The 24,635-nt window shown below is 39.1% G+C and overlaps 1 protein-coding gene across 6 annotated transcripts in view; it reads left to right on the forward strand.

Moving 5' to 3' along the window:
- TPST1 (tyrosylprotein sulfotransferase 1) overlaps positions 1 to 24,635 on the forward strand; it is a 160,785-nt gene that overhangs the window by 34,520 nt on the left and 101,630 nt on the right. For 5 of the 6 annotated variants that reach the window (XR_003610407.2, XM_028109998.2, XM_028109997.2 and 2 more), the window contains exons 1-2: positions 3,036 to 3,126; positions 3,703 to 4,648. Coding sequence is in view for 5 of the 6 variants with exons in the window: in XM_028109998.2 (XP_027965799.1) it covers positions 3,804 to 4,648 (845 nt within the window). In the remaining variant the exon portion in view is untranslated. Of the gene's footprint in view, positions 1 to 3,035; positions 3,127 to 3,702; positions 4,649 to 24,635 lie in introns of those variants that run through there. The other variant, XM_028109996.2, reaches the window with a different exon arrangement.

Below are 24,635 nucleotides of genomic sequence, written 5' to 3' on the forward strand. Positions count from 1 at the left end.
GATCCTTTCAGTAAAGTATTATGCAGCCATTAAGATGATTTTATGTTTCTGGACACAGAAATATGTTAATATATTTCCAGTTTTTGTCTTTTTATGTATTTTACTGAGAATTTGGGATATTTTAACACAAAGTTGTTTGATACTCTTGGTTGCTCTAGTAAAGTGGTTTTGTCATGTTAGCTTTTGCTTGGTGAATATTTTGTATCTCATATGTGCTTGGGGAAGATTTGGTTTATTAATATCTTGTTTTTGTACAATTGAATTTTATTTTTTTAAGATTTATTTATTTATTTATTTGATAGCGAGAGAAGGAACACAAGCAGGGGGAGTGGGAGAGGGAAAAAGCAGGCTTCCCTCGGAGGAGGGAACCCAATGCGGGGCTCCATCCCAGGACCCTGGGATCATGACCTGAGCTGAAGGCAGACACTTAACGACTGAGCCACTCAGGCACCCCTGTACAATTGAATTTTAAATTGTTGCTCAGGTAATTTTTGGAAGAAGACTCATTTATTTATCACATGTTGAGGTCAGAGGTTGGTAAGTTAAATGTAATTTACAATACATATAGTACTAAATTTTACTAAAAAGCTTTCCCATTTTCGAGTGATTTCTTAGTGATTACTGTTCTTCTCTCCTGCAACATGCATTATGTATCTGCTACCCCACAAATGAAATGTGCTAGAGGAATCATTCCTGTATAACTATCTAAAACGAAACCAATCATTATTAGAGTTAATTGCTTCCCTAAGAGCACTTCTCTTTGTTTCACTAAGTAAGTTTTGTTTGCTTTGTTCAGACTTAAATGAATTTTTATTTCATCTCAGCGTTCATAAAATGGAAAACATGAGATAATTTTTCTAGGATAATTTCTTTGCTCTTCTCAGTAAAACCCATTATTTATTTAATGTATTCCTATTACCACTGAATTTATCACCACTGAATAATATTTGATCAGAAACATTATTGGGGCTGCCTGGGTGGCTCAGTCATTGGGCGGCTGCCTTCGGCTCAGGTCATGATCCCAGGGTCCTGGGATCGGGCCCCACATCAGCTCCCTGCTCAGCAGTGGGCCTGCTTCTCCCTCCCCCACTCCCCCTGCTTGTGTTCCCTCTCTCACTGTGTCTCTCTCTGTCAAATAAATTTTTAAAAATCTTAAAAAAGAAAGATTTCCCATTGTAAGGGTCCAATTCAGTGACTTTATTAGTAGATTTTATAGAGTTGTGTAACTATCATGACAGTCCAGTTTTAGAACATTTCCATTACTGCAAAAAGTAACTTCATGCCTATTTGTCATTAAATTCCTGCTTCCACCCTCTGCTTTCTGTCTCTATAAATTCGCCTTCTGTGGACATTTCATATAAATGTATGCTGATGCAGCTGCTCAGATACACACAAACACACACACTTAAAATTGTTTTCATTTTTAAGCATGGCTTTCTAGGGGTTGCCTTCCTGTCAGCATAGGTTAATGGACAGTGGTTTTGCTCAAACGTCTTAAGATAGTATGACTTTTCATCTGCCAGTGGATCTGCATGTGGGTAGGGGAGCACATTTAAAGTTCAGGGCATGTTCAGATCTGCACTGGTGTTTACTTTCCTCTCATTCCTTTCATGTCTCCTCTTTGCCTCCATGCACCTCTGAGTTGGCAGTGAACTTGCCAGTCACGACTGCACCCTGAGACTGCTAGAGCTGTTCGTCCTGCCTGCTCACCTGCCGCCTGGAACATCACTTACACTGAGAGCGCAGCAGAGCATGTGTGTTACTCACCACTCCAAAATGAGTGATCTCCCTTTGATCCTGGAAGCAAAGCCACCAGTCTTCATAGTTTGCCCTGACTGGCCCTGCTCTGCAGAACCTCTGTCCTGCTGAGTGGGTGGCTGATGGAGTGGGAATCGTCTTAGGCAAGAATGCCACAGACTGTCATTGTTCTTACTCAGCATTTAGCAGTTTTCAAGCATAAATGCTACTTAGGTTGTTGTATTCCTTTGGTTGATTTCCAGAGAACTGAAGGGTCGTCAGTTTCATCCTGCTTTTAATTGGTTTTGGGGGAGAATTGCATACCCTCTCACTAGTCCATAGCTCGATGTTCTGCCTCTCAGAAGGTATTCTTTTTTTAGTATAGCTAGTCATTTCCCCAGGTATACTTACTATTAGTCAGGAGACATATGGAATTTTTAAGGAATTAGCTCCTGTGGTTGAGGTGCTGGCATTTAAAAATCCATAGAGCAGTCCAGCAGGTAAGAGTTGATGTTAACCTTAAGTCCAAATTCTGCAGGGTAGAAAGCTGGAAATTCAGGTAGAATTTCCATGTTGCTGTCTTGAAGATAATTCCTTTTTCTTCAGGAACTATGTCTTTTCTCTTAAGGACTTAAGTTGTTGGACGAGACCTACCCATATTATGAAGGCTAATCTGCTTTAATCAGTCTGTTGATTTATTTTTTTATTTAATTGTTAAATCATCTAAAAAATGGCTTCCCGGCAACATCTAAACCAAACTAGTGTTTGGTGTTTGACAAACACAGGGCTCCATAGCCTAGCCAAGTTGACACATAATTAACTATCACATCTCCCCACTGAGAATTCAGGGTACATTTTTTTAGTCTAGGTGTAGTCTGATTGCTGTCTGCTTCATAGTACGTATCCTAGCTCCAGCTAAACTAGTGTTTCCATAATATGTGTATTTTACATATACATGTAATATGTAAATTTTACATAGTGTATGTGTTTTACATACATGCCCTTCTACACATCCACATCTTTGGTCATGTGTATCTTCAGCTTAGAAAACTGTGTCTAAATCTTCTCTGTCCTTCTGAAGGCTAGATCACAGACACGTATGCATTAATGTCTTTACACACTGTTCACCAGCTCTCCTGAACTACTTCTTGTCACCTAAATATGCTGTGTTCTGTCATGTCATTGTGCAAGTTCCTAGTGCTTAGAGTACCCCTCCCTCTTATGCTGTGTTCTGTCATGTCATTGTGCACAGGAACTTGCACGCAAGTTCCTACTGCTTAGAATACCCCTTCCTCTTATTTTCTATGAGGCTTTTATAGCTTCCTCTGGTAGACTTATGTGCTTCTTTTCATTAGACTCTCATTGTCCCGTTGGCTTATTTCTACTAAGGTAATGATTGCATTTTGTCATTGTTTGCATATCTGTCCGTTCATGAGACTTTGTTTCCTGAGAGCAGAGGTCACTGCACTGCTGTCTTTGTTCAAAGCTTATCCTCAGCCAAGCCCAAGTATCTGGCCTTGCAGGATAAACTGAATCTTTGTTAAAGTTTTGGGAGTTGTATATTTCTTCTGTAATTTCTCTTTAGAGTAGAATGTAAAGATAATGACTTCTTAGGGGTGAAGCAAATGTGAGTATCAGTGATGAGCCTTGGGTTAGACTCCAAACATATTTGGGCATATTAAATATTTTCATGACTCACTGATAGAAATAGTTTTATTTTTCCATTCTGTGCAAGGTACATAGAATTGTTACATTAAGACAAGCTGTTTCTGATTAGAAATGATTTCTTTTTGCTTGCATTTGTGTATACTTGTGTTCTAAGAATATCACAGTATCTAAGATTGCTTCAGCTTCTTTCTAGCTAAAATGTAATGGTGATCACTGATGACTAAGTTGTAAACAATCTTTTTTTTTTGTAAACAATCTTAATGTGATGATAAAATAACTTTTTCCTTTTCCCATTAGATGTTGATCCTCTTTCTTCAGTAGAATCTCCATGGCCTGAACATTTTCTGAAAATTATTTTGAGCAGACTATCTGTTTAATAACAAGATAACCACATCAAGATGGTTGGAAAACTGAAGCAGAACTTACTATTGGCATGTCTGGTGATTAGTTCTGTGACTGTGTTTTACTTGGGCCAACACGCCATGGAATGCCATCACCGAATAGAAGAACGTAGCCAGCCTCTCAAATTGGAGAACACAAAGACCACTGTGCGAACTGGTCTGGACATCAAAGCCAATAAAACCTTTGCCTATCACAAAGATATGCCTTTAATATTTATTGGAGGTGTGCCTCGGAGTGGAACCACACTTATGAGGGCCATGCTAGATGCACACCCCGATATTCGCTGTGGAGAGGAAACCAGGGTGATTCCCCGAATCCTGGCCCTGAAGCAGATGTGGTCACGGTCAAGTAAAGAGAAAATACGCTTGGATGAGGCTGGTGTCACCGATGAAGTGCTGGATTCTGCCATGCAAGCCTTCCTACTAGAAATTATTGTTAAGCATGGGGAACCAGCTCCTTATTTATGTAATAAAGATCCTTTTGCCCTGAAATCCTTAACTTACCTTGCTAGGTTATTCCCCAATGCCAAATTTCTCCTGATGGTCCGAGATGGCCGGGCATCAGTACATTCAATGATTTCTCGGAAAGTTACTATAGCTGGGTTTGACCTGAACAGCTATAGAGACTGTTTGACCAAGTGGAATCGTGCCATAGAGACCATGTATAACCAGTGTATGGAGGTTGGCTATAAAAAATGCATGTTAGTTCACTATGAACAACTTGTCTTGCATCCTGAACGGTGGATGAGAACACTCTTAAAGTTCCTTCATATTCCGTGGAACCACTCAGTATTACATCATGAGGAGATGATTGGGAAAGCTGGAGGAGTATCTCTGTCAAAGTGAGTAGATGTTATTATTTTTTTTTACCCTATCTTCAGGTAATAAAAGTGTGTGTGTGTGTGTGTGTGTGTGTGTGTGTGTGTGTGTGTAAACTACAGCTCTTTTTTGGAATCGATATAACTTTATCAATGAGTTTTAAAAAAATTATCTAGCCAGTTCATTATAGACCCTTTCATTTATTTAATTCATTTGTATATTTATGAATTGTGGTCCTTTTCATTTTTTTGATGGAAGCAGACCCAATTTATAGCAGTGAAAGGTCTTTTTCACAAACCTTAGGCCTTAATGTCCATCATTCAATCTTAGTGACTCCTGATTTCTAATTTCTAGATATTTTTATTAATAAGGATAGTTGGCTTTTGTGTGGATTAAGGTTAATGTGAGAAGCATCTCACATGTTGGTAAGCAAGTGGTGAATTCTAAGCATTTAGGAATTTTTAGTAATAAAAATTAAGGCTAAGTTTATCTAACCCAGTCCTTTCATTTTACAGGTAGGAAGACTGAATCAGAAAGTAAAAATGATTCACTCAAATTTAGATGGAAAGGCCAGAATTAGAATCCATGCCTTGGTCTCAATGGGCTAGTGTTGTTTTCTGTGACATTTTATAACATGTAGTACTTCTTTTGTCATCTGATGGATCTTGATTTTTACAAAAGGGTAGAGAACTCCACAATTTAGAAGCTTAATCCATAATCCATACAGGAAGTTCCTTAGATTCAAATACTTTTAAAATCATTGCATTTTTTCCCCTTTCTTATGAAGTGGTGACTGGGGTGCCCTGACTTGATCTGACAACGTGATTTGATGACTTATATACCTAGAACAAGGATATAAAAAGGAAACTACTGTTAAATTCAGGTAGCATCTCCTTATGGGGAAAGTTGGGTATAAATAAGTTCTATTTTATTTTTTTCCATTTATAAAAGTGATATGTACCCCCTGTAAAAAAAAAGAAAGAAAAGATAAAACAGTGTACTTCTCCCTTAGGTACCCTGCTTCCTCCTACCAAGGAATGTCTTCTTGATTTCCTTTTTTCAGTGTATAGAACTCGTACAATGAGTATCGATTCCTGATGTAGATAATTTGAAAGGAACAGCTGCGTTTCTGCACTTAGCTACAGGGTATTGATTATAAATTATTAGGTATGATCACTTTACTGGTTCTGGGTTATTTTTATTGATTCAAAGAAAATTATAGCCCTAGCTACTGTCATCATAGTTTATTGTTCTTTCCAGATAATAGACCATAACTAATTTCTAATCACCTGTATTCCTAGGTAAGCATTTCACTCTATGTGCTTGTATGTTGGCCCAGATATTCTGATGCTGGTTCCTTCTAGTAGTATCAAATAAACCTGTTAGACCTCACCCCCCTCCCCCACCCCCAGTCTGTTCAAATAGGGATTAAGGCGACATGCTCAAGGTAAATTTTGGTGGAAATCAGGAAAAGATTATTTTACATATATGTGTATATATAATTACTATGTTTAAGGCAAACATGAAGACCGAGGAAATTCATAGAAACTACAAATAGATAGATTTTAGAAGGGAAAGAGACCTTACTTAACATTTAGTATGCAGAATGGAGACCCAGTGAAGTTTTGTGCCTTGTCAAGAATCACATGTGGCAGAACCATGACTAGAACTTGCAGTGCTTATTCCAAGATTCTTGGTATTATATGAGGTTTTTTTTTTTAAGATTTTATTTATTTATTTATTTTTAAAGATTTTGTTTATTTATTTGACAGAGAGAGACACAGCGAGAGAGAGAACACAAGCAGGGGGAGCGGGAGAGGGAGAAGTAGGCTTCCGCGGAGCAGGGAGCCCGATGCGGGGCTTGATCCCAGGACCCTGGAATCGACCTGAGCCTATTTATTTTTTGACAGAGAGACAGCGAGAGAGGGAACATAAGCAGGGGGAGTGGGAGAGGGAGAAGCAAGCCTCCCTGTGAGCAGGGAGCCCAATGCCGGGCTCGGGACCCTGGGATCATGACCTGAGCCGAAGGCAGCCGCTTAATGACTGAGCCACCCAGGCGCCCCATAGAAGTTTTAATTAAGGCATACCTATAATTAAATGCACAGATATTCACTGTATAATCTGATGAATGTCTACATCTGTATACACCTGTATAATCACCATCCATATAAAAATACAGAAAATTACTAGCACCCAGGAAGCTCCTTTATGCTTCTTCTTGGTTAACATCTTCCTCAACCCAAAAGTAACCACTGTTCCAGCCTCTATCACCAGAGGGGCTATGATGTCATATCTGAAGTTCAGAAACAGTCTTGCTTGTTTTTGAACTCATATAAATGCAAGCATACCTATTTATTATTTTTTGCCTGGTTACTTCCATTTAACATTAGATTTACCCATCACATTGTAAAGAGCAGCAGTTGATTCTTTTTCATTACTATGTAATATTCCAGCATATAAATATAACACAGTTTATCCTTTGTTCCATTGGTGGACATTTGATGTTTCCAGTTTGGGGCTATTATGGATAAAATTGCTAAGATCATTCCTGTACATTACTATTGGTGAACATAGCATTAATTTCTCTTGGGTATATACCAATGAGTGGAATCGCTGGATCATAAGATATATCTATATCTCTATATTTAGATGTCCTTAACGGATACTTGTTTTCCACAGTGTCCGTACCATTAATGTATGGCTATACTATACAGGAATGTGTTCTAGTTACTTTGCATCTTTGCCAACACTTGGTATTCTGAGTCCTTTTAATTTTAGGGCAGGTACAAGTATTTTTTTAAACCTAAAAACAAAACAATAACAACATTGAACTCTTTTTTGAAACAGATCTTCCCAGAATTCCAATATAAAACAGATAAAAACAGCTACATTGGTTGAGGCAGGTCTAATCTAGGCTGTACTGCCTCTTTTAAGACTGAGTCCCTGCTCTCAAAAAGAGCTAACTGGGAGATAAGGCAGAAGCATAGAATTATTCCATTAGTAAGTACCAAGTTGTAAATATGCCATGTTAGTTGAGAGGTCATGACCATAAGGAATTCATAGCCCAGAGTCAGTGTGTATTTTGCTTTTCTATAAATATTTTTATTCTGGGAAAATTGTTTAAAATAAGTATTTTAATACTTATTGTGGTATTATTTAGTACTAAAATACTGAAAATATTTAGGCAGTTTTGAAGGCTTGCAGATACCACCAGATGGCTCAGGAACATATGTAGAAATTGTTGGAAGACGGTGATAGAAAGCTTTCACACTTCTACCTGCCCTATTTTGTTAACTATGAAAATTAAGCTTTTTTTGCTTTGCTTAGGAATTTCCAGTTATTTTCAGTCAGAGAGGTACCTCTTGCCTCCCTGGTCAGTTCCAGTTCCAGTAGGAGCAAAAGGTAATCACCTGCTAGCATATATAAGAGTTCCTCTCTGAAAGAATTTGGTGGAAGAAAGCATTCTTTCATTCTGGGGTGCTTCAGGGAATCTTCATAAGAGACTACTGTATATAAGCTAAGTTTTTTTAAAAACTGAAAATAAAAGCAAAGTTTTTAATGAGTGGGGAAGGGATGAAAACAGATTGCTTTGGGTGGGTGATAAGTTTAGTTCTGCATTAAGGTACAACTATAGAGTTTTAGGTACACTATTTATCCTTGATGTTTTTAGGTAGTCGTTTCAAGTTCAAGTAGTAGAACTAGTTTCTCCAGTGACTGAAGTTGTAACTTTGATGTTTTGAGTACTATGTTCTGTTTTAACAAATTACTCACACATACTGTTCGACTTCGAATTAAATTGAGCTGTAGTCTTGAATAAGATGGCTCCAAAAATGATACAGAACTCACTGATCTCTTCATTTCTTACATACTAATAGAGTAGAAAAGATTGAAGCATTTCTAAATGTCTTTTTGCCTTTATCTTTCAAGAAATGTTTGTTTAGAAAGGTGGGGGGTGCATTTTAAGGAAAATACCTTACACAAATAGGTGGATTCTAGTAGAATTCTCCAAGTGATTGAATATGCAGTAGGATTTTGCTGATTAGAGAATGGTATCTACTGCCTGCCTGCTTCTCAAATAATTGGAGTAGGAAATGGAAATAAAGTTTGAGGCTATTTATATTAACTCTGTCTCGTGAATTGTGGAATTTTTGTGGAATTTCAGTCATTTCCATCTGGGTACATTCAGGAAATTACTAGTGTATACAGCATTGTTCCTGCTTTTAAACTTATTAAGATACGATGAAATTATCTGGAACAAATAAAAATCATCAGTAACAATAACAAAAGAGCGCATCAAGGTATACTTAAGGATGACTAAAATAAAAAAGTAACCTAGGATCAGTCAACAAGTTTACTACGTGAAAAGAGCAAAGCCAGAAAAACAAAACACTATAATGGTAACCCTTAAACAGAAGCAAGTATAAGAATCACAGCTACAATTCAGAGAGAAGTAATCTGCCCTTGGGGCAGACAAAAGATATACAACTATTAAACACAAATAGGTTAGAAGGAAAAATATAGTAGCAGTGGCAAGTACAAAAGAACAAATAAGAATACAATAATTGACACTCAGAAACTTCTGGTAAGTAAAGCAGAGAAAACTAGAAATCAGATCCAGAACAAAGAAAGTATTAAATAACAAAAATACAACTGAGTAAATTTTAACGATCTAATTGGCTTTATTCATGAATCGGGCAATGTCCCATCTAGCAAGTAGTGGGGGAGCCCCAAAGGACTACAGAAAAGGGAAGGTTTTTAAAGGTAGAGAGCTAGTGGAAAAAAAGGAAATTATTAGGAAAGAAACCATTGTTTTAGGTAAGGTTGCCCTCCTAAGGGGAATGGCTGGGGTCTATCAATAAATTTGCTAGTGCTGACCAGGAAATTCCCACGTTGACTCGTTAAAGGTTATATTTCAGGGGGTGTGAAACTGCAGTTAGATTAGGTATTAAGACTTTTTTTTAGGGGGACACCTGGGTGGCTCAGTTGGTTAAGCGACTGCCTTAGGCTCAGGTCGTGATCCTGGAGTCCCGGGATTGAGTCCCACATCGGGCTCCTGCTCAGCGGGGAGTCTGCTTCGGACCCTCCCCCCTCTCATGCTCTCCTTCTCTATCTCATTCTCTCTCTCAGATAAATAAATAAAATCTTTTTAAAAAAAAGACTTTCTTTTTAGGAACAAAACCCGAGTTTTTTATTTGTTCATTTCTTACATTTGAAGTATTCCTCAGTGACAGTCCTTGGCCTGAGACCCTTTGCCGTCACACAACTGCAACCAACCACTTTATGGGATTTTCCCTCCCTGTCAGTTTTACAGAGGCCTACCCATTTCCCTACTTTCTTGTCATCAACCTTATTAGGTTGATTTGGTGTAGAGCACAAAGGGCCTCCACCAACTTCACATCACAGTTGGGTGCAAACACACAAAGATGGGTTTGCTGTTTGTCTTGAGGTTTTGGCATCTTCGCAAATTCCACCTGCGAGGTCATTGTGGATGAGGGTGGGCTTCAGCACCTCTTATAAAGCAGTATTAACAGCCATTATATTTCCAGCAGCAATGACTTCCTCCATGGTGGTGGGTTACAGATGCAGCCAAATTTTAAGTGCACACAAGCCTCTGCTTCCACGCCACTCAACAGGGGCAGGCCAAGAGAGGTATTAAGTCTTGGTTTACTGTCTTGGGGCTGTAATCCAAGTGACACCATTTTAGGCCTGTGGTTTTCTTTTTAAAAAGGTAAATCGGTGAAAGCAATGCAAAAAAAGTTTTTTGGAAATGGAGATGCTCCTAAGTAGAAAGAATAGTTACTAAATTTAGAATATTACATTTCTTTTTTAGTTTCCCAAATGGAATTTAGTTTGGAAATCAGACATTCTGATAATATCTTACAGAATTAACAGAGAAGGATATAACAAAATATCCACTGAAAATTTTCTAAATTTGGGGCGCCTGAGTGGCTCAGTTGTTAAGCGTCTGCCTTCGGCTCAAGTCATGATCCCCAGGGTCCTGGGATCAAGTCCCACATTGGGCTCCCTGCTCAGTGGGAAGCCTGCTTCTCCCTCTCCCACTCCCCCTGCATGTGTTTCCTCTTTCGCTATGTATCTCTCTGTCAAATAAATAAATAAAATCTTTAAAAAAAAATTTTTTTTTCTAAATTTAAGGATAGCAAGAATATTATGAGCAAGTTAAGAGAAGGACAGGTGATATTCACACAAATTATGATCACTTCTACAGTGTGTAAAATTAATAGCATGCAAATTATGATTACCTGAGTTCTACTGGCTCAGATTAAAATATCCCAGAAGAATTTTATAAATATTACTTTTTTTGTTTTTGAAAAATTATTTTGGGTTACTTACCCTTTGTGAAGGCAGCAAACCTAGCTTTATAAATCTGGTTGTTAGTCAAATACTACCTAAGAGCAATGCTTTAGTAGTTGTGGAAATCACTTGTTTTTCTGTTACAAATTATAGGTAGCTGAGAACCCTTAGTTGGAGAAGGGTAATTAAATAAACAAGGAATGCAACTGACAGCAAAACAGGTTGCAAAAGGAAAAGAGCAGAGGAAAAATTGTATTTCAGAATGTGTTAGTGAAGAACGAGAAGACGCAGAACAAGAACATAAAATAATAAAGCACAGTTCATACTTTTCTTGAAGAAGATGGCATTTGATGGCAAAAAACAGAAGTAGGGTGTTAGATCATTTATTAATTTAGATGAGGTGTCTTTGCAAAAAATAGTGACCGAAATAGCCATGGTTTTAAACAAAATAGTGGCTGTTATATAAAAGAAGGCAGACCAAGGCTGGTTTAGAAGCTTTGCAGTCATCCAGCATTTAGGCTGCTTCCAGTTTTTGGCTCCATCAGCCCTGTGGTCCAAGTTGGAGCTCCAGTCATATCATCTGTGTCCTAAGTAGTAGGGTGGGGGTAGTGTGGGCATATAAGAAGAGGCATTTAATAGATTTTTAGGACATTTCCCATGAATTTCCTTCATTCCCTTTCCACGTAGCCCTTCTTTCATTCTACTGGCTATAACATAGTCTTATGGCCATATATAAAAGGCTAGGGAATGTAATTTTTATTCTAAGTGACCATGTGCCCAACTGAGAATTGTTTATTCTTTTACTAAGAGGTATAGGCTAGATATTGTATGTACTGTGTGCCACGCACAGTGTTAAAGTCTCTGTGCTAAAGGTACACATGATCTAATGGAAGACACAGATTCATATACAATACAATGCTAAGTATTATAGGAAACCAAGAAGAGGTAATCTGGGGTGTTCAGGAAGGCCTTCCTGGACAATGTGGTATCAAACTGAGAAATAAAGCAGTGTTTCTTGATCTTGGCACTATTGACATTTTGGGCCAGATAATTCTTTGTTGTGGGGGCTGTCCTATACATTGTGGGATGTTTAACAACGTCCCTGGCCTCCATAGATGCCAGTAGCAAACACCCTCCCCACTCTTGGGACAATCAAAAATGTTTCCAGACATTTGCAAATGCCTTCTAGGGGGCAAAATGCTCCTCTTTTCCTCTCCTGTTGAGAATCATTGACCTAAAGGATAAGTAGCTCAACAGATAAAGGGAAGAACATTCAGTTTTGACTTGTAGGATAATGTGCTCCTTGGGTGACCCATGGCTAGAGTGCTGTAGTTATTCCTTGACCGTCCAGAATGTTTTTGTCTTCCTTAGCCAAATGAGCCATCAGGAGACATTACTCCTGGGAACAGCCTGTGTCTAACTCTAGTCCTACAGCACCCAAAAAGAAGAGATGGGATGGCAGGCTTCTTGTGGCATGACTGCTGGCCCAACCTGGGGGCACAAAAGGACCTAGGGAACAACTCGGCCCTGTTACACCTGACCTATGGACCCTGCCCTTCCACCATGTAGTAAAAGTCACCCAAGCTCAGTCCCACTGGGCCCAGAATGTGGCATTTGTTTCCCATAGCCTAATGTAATTTTTAAAATGTAAAGTAAAATAAAATAAAACCAGGCAGGAGTCATCTGGAAGTTACAATATGGACAAATTCACAAAGATGAGAAGCATCTCATAAATTGTGGTATTTATGAGGAACTATAGGCAGTTTGGTGTTACCAGAAAGTTCATTTCTAGGCAGGAAGTAGTGGGAAATAAAGCTTGAGAGTTGATGGGGACCAGGCTTTGGAGGGCCTTTATATTTTATGCGAAAGATCTTGAATTTTATCCTGTAGACCAGTTGTTTGCAAGCTTCTCTTATTGTGGGACTCTCATTCGAAATGAAATCTCATAAGGAACCTTGGTATCTAACGTACTTAGAAGTGGAGTGGCTTTGGTTGAGGCAACATTTAATTTTGCTTGGATTTAAGAAAATTGAAGTGAAACTCATGGAATTGTAAAACTTCTGTTTTTAAAAGATAAATTGACAGGGTGCCTGGGTGGCTCAGTCGGTTAAGCATCTGACTCTTGATTTCAGCTCAGGTCATGATCTCAGGGCTGTGAGATCAAGTCGCCGTCAGGCTCTGCACTCAGCGGGGAGTCTGCTTGAGAATCTCTCTTCCTCTCTCCCTTTGCCCCTACTCCCAGCGTGTGCGCGTATACATACACGCACTTTTTCTTTCTCTAAAATAAACCTTTAAAAGAAGAAAATTGATTATAACATCCTCCAAAATTTATAGAAATGATAAAATTTAAGCAGTTAGGATTATCATGGTTTCTAAGAACACTTAGTTTTAATAGGTATAAGTTTGACTTCATTAAAAAACAAAATTAAACTGAGTAAATTTGCAGATCTAATTGGCTTTATTAAATGATTCATGAATCAGGCAGCGTCCCATCTAGCAAGTAGAGGGGAGCTTCACTGAGCTAAACAAGAGGAAGGCTTTTAAAAGCAGAGAGAGGGCATAAAGTAAAAGAAAGGAATTTATTAGCAAGGAATGCATTGTTTAGGCAAGATTGCCTTCCTGAGGGGAGTAGAAAGGGTCTATCAGTAAATTCTCAGTATTGACTAGGAAATTCTGTCAGCTGGTTAAAGGTTACATGCCTGGTGGTTTGAAACTGCAATTAGATTAGGTATTAAGCCTTGGTTTCTTGACTTGGGCTTTAACCTAAGTGACACCATTTTGGGCCTGTGGTTTTCCTTTTAACAATTATCCCCACCCCACCCCCCCCTTTTGATCAGACTCTCAGCTTCACTGGGAGATGCGATTAGAATTTATAGCATTAGCGCCACTCTCAGCTACCACTCTGTACTTCTGGTAGCTTTTGTTGATCCTTTGTGTGGCATTCACAGTTCATAACATTTTGCTTTATCTCTATGTGCTCACCTAAAAGATAATCAAGGACTATTCTATTATCAAGAACAATTTTGGCCAGAGTCTAAAGATACCTTTGTTGAGTAGCTATTGTGTTAGTAGCAGATTCTGCAACAATTTCAAGGATTAAGAAGTTCCTGATCATAGCCTCATTTACATTTATCCCTAACAGAGGAAGTAGGGACCTGCCAAAAGGAGTGAATCCTGAATCCTGCAAGCTTCCTGGTAGGTCGTTTCAACTCATGATGTAAATTCAGGGGAGTTGGCCAATAAGTTGTCTTATTTTGCTTGTAGAAAGTTAGGGCCAGGGGTGCCTGGGTGGCTCAGATGGTTAAGCGTCTGCCTTTGGCTTAGGTCATGATCCCAGGCTCTGGGATCGAGCCCCGCATCTGCATTGGGAATCCCTGCTCAGCGGGGGGCCTGCTTCCTCCCACTCCCTGTGCTTCTCCCCCTGCTCATACTCTCTCTCTCTCTGTATCTCTGTGTCTCAAATGAATAAATAAAAAAACCTTAAAAAAAAAAAAAGAGGGGCACCTGGGTGGCTCAGTTGGTTAAGCGACTGCCTTCGGCTCAGGTCATGATCCCGGGGTCCTGGGATCAAGCCCCGCATCAGGCTCCCTGCTTGGCTGGAAGCCTGCTTCTCCCTCTCCCACTCCCCCGCTTGTGTTCCCTCTCATGCTGTCTCTCTCTCTGTGTCAATTTAATAAATAAAATCTTTAAAAAAAAACTGCTTAAAAAAAAAAGAAAAAAGTTAGAGCCAAGTTAGATTTTCTTCTAGCCTGAAATAAAAAGTTGTTATAAATTCCAGAGGTTGGCACCCTTATCAGTGGCCTGAGAGATAAAGATAAAGGCATTATCTTTCCAGGCCAGTGGCAGAGGAAAGGAAAGGAAAAGGAGAAAGGGTTTCATGTTCTGTTGAAGTCTTGATCCATCATGGGTGGAAGCAATTTACCTTGACGTCACATACTTCTCTTCCTTGTAATTTGACTTGGAGGTCTCCAGTGTCTGTATAGGGCTGGATGTCATGTGGAGCCTTTAGCTGGGTGATGTGTACTAAAGGCTTAACACCTGATTTTGCAGAGCAGTGTCAGTGGCCAGGAGCAATTGGTAAGGTTCTTTCCAGTAGGGCTCAAGAGCTGTTTTTCTCTCATGTTTCCAAAATGCCTAATCACTATCTCTAAACTGTGACCTTTGAATTCGGATCCAGATAGACTTCTTTAACCTGTTGATAGGCTTCAACGTAAGACGTTAGAGGCTTACGGTAGCTTGTACTTTTCATAAGATAACAAAGGATCAACAGGAGGTTGTATATTGATGGGATTCCAAGAAATTTGCAAGGTTTTTATGATCTGTCCAGTGAGGTGGGTGCCTCAGTCACTGGAGATTACAGAAGTTATATCCCAAGTGGGAAACACATTTTTTTAACTTTTTTTTTTTTGTTTTTGGTCCTCGCTGTGAGGGCATCAGCCTTGTGGCAGGGAAAGGCTTTAACCCATCTGGAAAACATACATACAAGAACAAGGACATCTTGATAACTCATATGAAATGGCAAATGAATAAAATCTAGCTGTAGGTGTTCAAAGGGTCCAGCGGGAGGAGGTCTGAGGCCCCTAGAGACAACAGCTTTTTCAGGATTATGGACCTGACAAGTCAGACATTGCTGATAGACCATCTACAATTTTAGAAACGTTTCCCCACCAGTGTCTGTTTTTAATTTGAGTCATCTTAAATGCACCATGGTGGGTGAAGGAATACAAAAACCGAAAAATGGGTTTTGTCAGAAAGCTAGGAAGAGCCAAACAGCTGTCTTGGTTTTCCCATAGCTCCGACTGTTCATTTATAGGCATTGTTTATCCGTATTAATTTCTCTGATTCAGGAGCATACTGTTGTCTTGTTACAACAAGGGGCCATTTTTTGCAGAAGCTGAGTGGATTTTATCCATGTGTCACAATCTTTATAGAGTCTGTCGCTACTGCTGTGCATGAAAGCTTGATCACACATTAAAATTTCCTTCTGAAGATTTATTTTCCACAAACTTTTTACAGCTCTTTTTTACATTCAGATTTTGTTCAGTTTTCCCGCTTTAAATAACCAGTTTCAAAAATAAGTAACTAAATAACCAGTTTCATTTTAGGACAAAATTACTTTATTTTCTTTCAACAAAAATGTTATTTCTATTTTTCAGATTTTTTCTTAATCAAAAACACACAAATCCTACTTTCCTTGCATGCAGAGTTGTTTCCCTTATTATTTCCAGTAGTCTTAACTACATTTATTAGAGTTCTTAATTCTTGGAAACCTTAATTTCTAGTGAAAGCGATTAAGTAAGCAATCGTGAACTTTTATGCCAGCATTCATTCTTTCTTTCTTTCTAAAGATTTTATTTATTTGACAGAGAGAGACACAGCGAGAGAGGGAACACGAGCAGGGGGAGTGGGAGAGGGAGAAGCAGGCCTCTCACTGAGCAGGGAGCCGGATGTGCGGCTCGATCCCAGGACCCTGGGACCATGACCTGAGCCGAACCGAAGGCAGCTGCTTAACCGATTGAGCCACCCAGACGCCCCTCCAGCGTTCTTTAGATTTGCAAATTTATGAATATATTAATTTTAGAAGCATATGCCTTTTTCATTTTTCCAGTGTAGCACTAACACATCCGAATATCTTTTAGTTTCTCTGTAATAAGCTCAAAGTAGTTAAACCTGTGTTCAGTAATTAATGTTATAGTATTTTATCTTATTTGGAAATGACCTAGATATTTAAAGAATTTAACTTATCATTTAACCTAATTTAGCAAAACTTTTAAGGTTTTAGGTTACCAAAAAGATTTGGGTAAACTATTTAAGTAGACATAAATATTGCTGAAACTTTTGTCTTGCTTACATTTATTTACTTTTTAAAATAAGTATGTTTAGATTACCTATAAAATCTCATTAAACATTAGACAAAGTCAGCCATTATACCAAGCTATTTTTTAAGTACTTTATTTATTTTTAAAATATTTTATTTATTTGTCCAATAGAGAGCGAGAGAGAGTGCACAAGCAGGGGGAGTGGCAGGCAGAGGGAGAAGCAGGCTCCCCGCTGAGCAAGGAGCCCAATGTGGACTTGATCCCAGGACCCTGGGATCTTGACCTGAGCCTAAGGCAGACGCTTAACAGACTGAGCCCCCCAGGTATCCCTCATTATCCCAACCTGTTATTTTTTTGTTGGTAGATCTTGTTAAGAGATAATATGAATTTGTTTGGCTAATAAACTTAGGTAGAATAAAATTTTATATTTGGTGTTGATAACTCTAAACACATCTATTTTCATTAAACCATAAACCTTACACTAGCTTTTATATAAAATATTTTTTTCAGATTACATGAACTTGAAAGACATTTGGGTTAGTTTCTGTCTTTTTGAAAGTTTTAGAATGCCCAATCCTTATAAGCACTTGTCTTCAAACCAAGTATTAGAGCCCTTCACAGATTAATTTTAGCAGTATTATCCAGAGGCAGCACAATATCTCACATTTATAGCATGTACACAAACATAAATGCAAAGACCTTATAATTACTAATATTTGTGGAGAAGATTTTTAAGATTTGTATTTGTCCCTGGAATTAATCTTTTTTTTTTAAGATTTTATTTATTTATTTGTCAGAGAGCACAAGCAGGGGGAGCAGCAGAGGGAGAGGGAGAAGCAGGCTCCCCGCTGAGCAGAAAGCCCAATGTGGGACTCGATCCCAGGACCCTGGGATCATGACCTGAGCCAAAGGCAGACACTTAACCGACTGAGCCACCCAGGCATCCCATGACCCTGGAATTAATCTTAAGGACAGACACTTCTAGAGTCTAGGAGCCCTTTTAGCAGTTTGCATTTTAAAAAGACCTTTTCCCCTTTCTTTCTTCCTTTAGAGTCAGGTGATTATGAGCTGTGTTTATAACTCCAAGGGACTGAAAGAATTTAAGTTTCTCCAAGATGGACTTTGCTTTCCTAAGGCCAATAATTTACAAGTCTTTTGAGATAAATAAGGGAGTTTGGGGATTGCCTCTAGAGCTGACTTTTGTTTTGCAAAAAATTTGCAAGATTAGGACAGTTGCTTTCAATTCCTCAAAGAATTGGGTTGTAACCTAAATGACATCATACATTGATCCACCTATCCAACTACATTATCCTCAATTGGTTTCTTTCCCTCTGGGTACAGGGTTTTATTTTTAAATATTTCTGGCAGTATTGAATAACCCCTCTTGGGTAAGGGCACCAAAGAGGGTAAAGATCCCAAAATCCAGTCACTCCCAAAGATTGCCTAAAAAAAAGAACTAATAACTTGCATGTCCCAGGCTGGCAAAAAGCCAGGCCCAGTTGTGTAAGCAAGAAGACAGTAGCTATCCCAGAGAGAGAAAGGATCAATAAACAATGGGTTTGGATTTGGAAGGGAAGGGATAGGGTGCACTTTTATTTTCCTCTCTCAGCTGGGCACTACAGACAGATTCAGAAGAAGGGATTCTACTAAGAATTTTCACCCTTCACTGGCTTCTGTCAGTTTTTCTGTAATCCCTTCTGTGGACTCTGGTATCTACCAGAGGTTACCCTTGTTTGTTTAAAGAAACAATGTAGCAGTTTACCAGTAAATTCCTCAGTTTCATCAACTCTGAGAGGGTTCTATACAGGGGCCCTCCTTTGAAGGTAGATACAGGGTTGTCTGTAAGGCCATTAACTTGGAAGACTATGTTTATGGTTGTGTAGTCCCTTCAGAGTGGAAAAACAGTTCAGACAGAGGATTAGTAGAATGAGTACTCAGGAGGAAAGAGAGAGCTGTGGGAGTTAACAGTCCTGTTTTAAGTCCCTCACATTAATTTTTCTTTAGGCTTTTACAATAAATTTTTCAATGAAACTACTTTGGAATTGTGGAACCTTTTGGAAGCCTCTGCTTGCCAATTAAAATAGGTATCCCATTCTGTTTATTTTGGGAGCCATTGCTTTCAAGTGTACTTCTTTTTTTTGTTTTTTTGAACTCTAATTTAAATTTTTATTGTTAATCACCATGCATTACATATTAGTTTTTGATGTAGTGTTCCATGATTCATTGTTTGTGCATAACACCCAGTGCTCCATGCAGAACATGCCCTCTTTAATACCCATCACCAGCCTAACCCATCCCCCTACCCCCCTCAAGTGTACTTCTTAAATGATCTTATCTAATTGGAACATTCCCCATCAGGGCCATTGTAATTCTAGGTTGTTTTTTGTAAAAATTTGCCATTTCTTATATATTCAGTGTACCCAGCTCCGTAGTTTCTATTTGATTTATTATTTATTTATTTATTTTTTGTTAAAGGTTTTATTTATTAGAGAGAGAGGGAACACAAGCAGGGGGAGTGGGAGAGGGAGAAGCAGATTCCGTGCTGAGCACAGAACCCGACGCGGGGCTCAATCCTAGGACCCTGGGATCATGACCTGGGATCATGACCCAGGCGCCCCCCGGCTCCATTGTTTTTGGACATAAAATAAGCAGATGTGCCAGGCCCAGTTGTGTAAGCAAGAAGACAGTAGCTATCCCAGAGAGAGAAAGGATCAATAAACAATGGGTTTGGATTTGGAAGGGAAGGGATAGGGTGCACTTTTATTTTCCTCTCTCAGCTGGGCACTACAGACAGATTCAGAAGAAGGGATTCTACTAAGAATTTTCACCCTTCACTGGCTTCTGTCAGTTTTTCTGTAATCCCTTCTGTGGACTCTGGTATCTACCAGAGGTTACCCTTGTTTGTTTAAAGAAACAATGTAGCAGTTTACCAGTAAATTCCTCAGTTTCATCAACTCTGAGAGGGTTCTATACAGGGGCCCTCCTTTGAAGGTAGATACAGGGTTGTCTGTAAGGCCATTAACTTGGAAGACTATGTTTATGGTTGTGTAGTCCCTTCAGAGTGGAAAAACAGTTCAGACAGAGGATTAGTAGAATGAGTACTCAGGAGGAAAGAGAGAGCTGTGGGAGTTAACAGTCCTGTTTTAAGTCCCTCACATTAATTTTTCTTTAGGCTTTTACAATAAATTTTTCAATGAAACTACTTTGGAATTGTGGAACCTTTTGGAAGCCTCTGCTTGCCAATTAAAATAGGTATCCCATTCTGTTTATTTTGGGAGCCATTGCTTTCAAGTGTACTTCTTTTTTTTGTTTTTTTGAACTCTAATTTAAATTTTTATTGTTAATCACCATGCATTACATATTAGTTTTTGATGTAGTGTTCCATGATTCATTGTTTGTGCATAACACCCAGTGCTCCATGCAGAACATGCCCTCTTTAATACCCATCACCAGCCTAACCCATCCCCCTACCCCCCTCAAGTGTACTTCTTAAATGATCTTATCTAATTGGAACATTCCCCATCAGGGCCATTGTAATTCTAGGTTGTTTTTTGTAAAAATTTGCCATTTCTTATATATTCAGTGTACCCAGCTCCGTAGTTTCTATTTGATTTATTATTTATTTATTTATTTTTTGTTAAAGGTTTTATTTATTAGAGAGAGAGGGAACACAAGCAGGGGGAGTGGGAGAGGGAGAAGCAGATTCCGTGCTGAGCACAGAACCCGACGCGGGGCTCAATCCTAGGACCCTGGGATCATGACCTGGGATCATGACCCAGGCGCCCCCCGGCTCCATTGTTTTTGGACATAAAATAAGCAGATGTGCCAGAAGGTGGTACATTTGACTCTTTAGAATTCAAGGACCTCATTAGCTAAGCCTTTGTTACACAAAACCAGACAGACAAACATACCAGCAGGAACCAAAAGATGTTACTATGGGCTGGCCAAGAGAAGGTCTTGTGCACCACCAGCACTAAACCAGCAGGCTCTAGTAAATGGGGATTTCAGACTGGAACTTTGGGGAAGAAATTCCAATGTGGAATTGTGGACTGGGCTGTGAACACTGGTGCTCTGCTAGGAGCCCCTTGTCAGTCTAGACTGACCTGTGAACTCTGGACTGGAAAGCCAATTAGATAGGTAGCTTGAGTGAAAAGGAGCAGAATCAAACCATGAAGGACTTACCAATGGCCCTCAGAAATGGCCAGAAAGGGGGCGCCTGGGTGGCTCAGTCGTTAAGCTTCTGCCTTCGGCTCAGGTCATGATCCCAGCCCCACCCACATCAGGCTCCCTGCTCTGCAGGAAGCCTGCTTCTCCCTCTCCCACTCCCTCTGCTTGTGTTCCATCTCTCACTGTGTCTCTCTCTGTCAAATAAATAAATAAAATCTTTAAAAAAAAAAAAAAAGGCCAGATAGACAGTGAACTCAAAAGGGTTTGCAGGACGCCATGCCTGTGTTTTTCATTGTTCCTGAATTCTCTCAGAAGTTTGCTTTGGATCTCATTGCTGTCACCAAATCTGTTAAACAAAATTCAGCTGAGTAAATTTGAAGATCTTACTGGCTTTTTAAAAATGATTCATGAATCGGACAGCATCCCATCTAACAAGTAGAGGGGAGCTCCACTGAGTTACACAAGAGGAAGGTTTTTAAAGGCAGAGAGAGGGCGTTAAAAAAAGAAGAAGAAGAAAGGAATTTATTAGCAAGGAATGCATTGTTTAGACAAGGTTACTTCCCTAAGAGGAGTGGAAAGGGTCTTTCAGTAAATTCCTAGCAGTAACCAGAAGTTCTATGTTGACTGGTTAAAGGTTACATTTCTAGCAGGTTGAATATGCAGATTAGGTATTAAGTCTTGGTTTGACACCATTTGGGGCAGTGTTTTTCTTTTTAACAACTTTTTAGGGCATAAAACAAAGATCCCTCTGGCATAAATTAAAAAAAAAAAAAGATTTACAATGTAAGCCTGTTTGGGAATGTATTTTTAAGATGAAGCGTAGAGGAAATTTGATTTGTAAATAGAGTAACCTAAAAATTGAATAATTTTGTCAAAGGAAAACCAATAGCTAGTGCCTATTCAGATATTATTGTCCTCTCCCTCTTATGAATTCAGAACATCATGGTCCTCTCCCTCTTCTGAATTATTTGACTGATAAAGGATGATTTCATTATTTTTGAAAACATCACATTCCATCATTGCTCAAAATCATCTTATCAAATGTCAGCCATATATTAGAATCACTTCAAGGACTTTGAAAGACCCACATCAGTTAGTTTCTTCCTCCCTCTCTTTCTTTTTTTTAAGTAGGCTCCACACCCAGCGTGGAGCCCAATGTGGGGCTTGAACTCATGACCCTAAGATCAAGACTCAGACGCTTAATCATCTGAGCCACCCAGGTGCCCCTAAGATACCAGAGTTTCTGATTCAGATCTGTGACAAGTCCAAGAATCTGCATTTGTAACAGATTCTTAGGTAATGCTGATGTCCTGGTCTGCAGCTTTCACTTTGGGAACCAGTGCCTCAAAATCATGCTACATTTTATGTTGAGGTTTCATATGCAGACTCTGACTTTCTCACCCCTTCCTCCCTGGGCCCCAACTGTACTGAAATAATTGTATCTACTCAGATATTCCATACTGCTCATTATATTGCTCCTTCTGCTTGTGGTACCTTTCACTCGCTTGTTTATCCGAGGGACTCAAGTTGTATTGCAGCATTCAGTTCAGATTTCCTTTCCCTGAAGATCTCCGAGACCTCCCTCTGTCCGGTGAGCTTCCTATGGCTTCATGAGATGCCTTGGGAAACGGGAAAGAGTTCCGACTTTGAAGCTGATTATACCTCTGTTTAAAACCTTTCACTGATACTAACTGGTTTTGTAACATTGCATAAACTACTGTCCCTCTGTATATGTCTGTTTTTTATTTATTTTTTTAAGATTTTATTTATTTATTTGACAGAGAGTACAATCAGAGGGAGTAGCAGGCAGAGGGAGGGAGAAGCAGGCTCCCCGCTGAGCAGGGAGCCCAACGCGGCGCTCGATCCCAGGACCCTGGGATCATGACCTGAGCCGAAGGCAGACGCTTAACCAACTGAGCCACCCAGGCGTCCCTGTCTCTGTTTTTTAAACTATAAAATGGAGAAGATGGTGATGATAAAATAATGATGATATCATCCAGAATTTACTGAATATTTGTTGTGTGCCAGGCATTGTTAAGCTCTTTACATGCATTACTTCATTTACTTTTCATATTTACCCTTTCACACTTACCCATAGGTACTTTAAAAACCATTTTATAGATAAAGGACTATACCTCTCACAGAGATTGAGGAGCTTGTCCTCACTCAGTTGAAACAGGTAAGCTAGGACATGGGCCCATGTCTTTCTGTCTTTAGAAACTATACTCGTAACTCCTAGGTTATATTTACCTTATAGGGCTTCTGAATATTAAATAAAATAATGAGTGAGAAAGTGGCTAACATAGGCTTTAGAGTCAGACAGACAGAGGTTTAAATTCCAGCTCTGTCCTTTATTAGTTGTATGACCTTAGATGAGTTACTTGATTTTTGCCTTTTCTTAGTTATCTCATCCTCTCACTTTTTTTATCCTAGAAATTAGGGATGGTAATAATATCCAGTAGGGATGATAATAATACCTGCTTCAGAGGGTTATTGTGAGGAGTAAATTAGAATGACTATTAAGCCTTAGCCCAGTGTGTGGCATTAGTAGGGGTCAAAAATGTGAAAAATATTTCAAAAATGAAACATTTCATTAATGAAATATTTTCATTATTATTAGGATGATAATAGTATCCATTGGGCATGGCGATAATAGTATTTATCTCATAGAATTGTTGTGAGGATTAAAATAAAGTTACTATAAAGCCCCTCGCACAGCACCTGGCATGAATGGTACTTCTTATTAGTATGTTATTATTATTATTAAATACTTGTGCTCTTTTGAAAAAAATAACGACTGGGAAACAACTAGCATAGTACTGAATACTTCATAGGCTTTTGTTAATGTTATCACACATTCTCCCGTAGGCTTGTTTAGGGTAGAGATAGTCTTAACTCATGAAATGTTTGTTTAACAAAGCAAATTGGACACCTGATTTGAACAACCCCAGTGGGGGAAAACTGACAGGGCAGGTTGGGAATTTAGTGTTACAGTAGCAGTAATATGAAACTACTTGATGGTGATCCCCAGTCTTTCAATGTCATGGTTTTCCTGTTTTTATTTGCTTCTTTTATTTGCCTGTTTATGAACTTTATATAAATGGGATCATAGTCTGTTTTCTTTTTTCTTGCATGTGTTCTTCCTTCTTTCCTTTCCGCATCCTCCCCTTGCTCCTCCTCCTCCTCCTCCTCTTTCTTAACATTATCTTGAGGTTTATCAGTTTTAAGATACATAGCTATTATCAGTTTGTTTTTATTGCCACAATACTGTTCTCGGATATAGCTTATTTCGTACTATTGATGAACATTCGGGTCGTTTTGGTTTGGGCTATTTATATATTTTTAAGGTATCTACTTCAAGAATTTCTCTGAAATAAACAGGAATAGAGTTGGTGGAATCATGGAGGATATGCATGTTCAATTTCACATAGCAATGCCAATTTTTTTTTTTTAAGGTTTTGTTTATTTATTTGAGAGAGAGCACTCACTAGCAGAGGGAGAGGCAGAGGGACAAGCTGACTCCCCGATGAACGGGGAGCCCGACACAGGGCTTGATCCCAGGACCCTGAGATCATGACCTGAGCTGAAGTCAGATGCTTAACCAACCGAGCCACCCAGGTGCCCCACCAAATTGTTTTCTAAAGAGTTTTCAGTGGTTTACATTGCCACCATCAGAATATAAAAATTCCCAAGGGTCTGTATCTATAAGCCT

The sequence above is a fragment of the Eumetopias jubatus genome, unplaced genomic scaffold, assembly GCF_037043125.1.
Source record: "Eumetopias jubatus isolate StellerSeaLion01/CBP00866 unplaced genomic scaffold, mEumJub1_p1.0 scaffold_12, whole genome shotgun sequence".
NCBI lineage: Eukaryota > Metazoa > Chordata > Mammalia > Carnivora > Otariidae > Eumetopias > Eumetopias jubatus.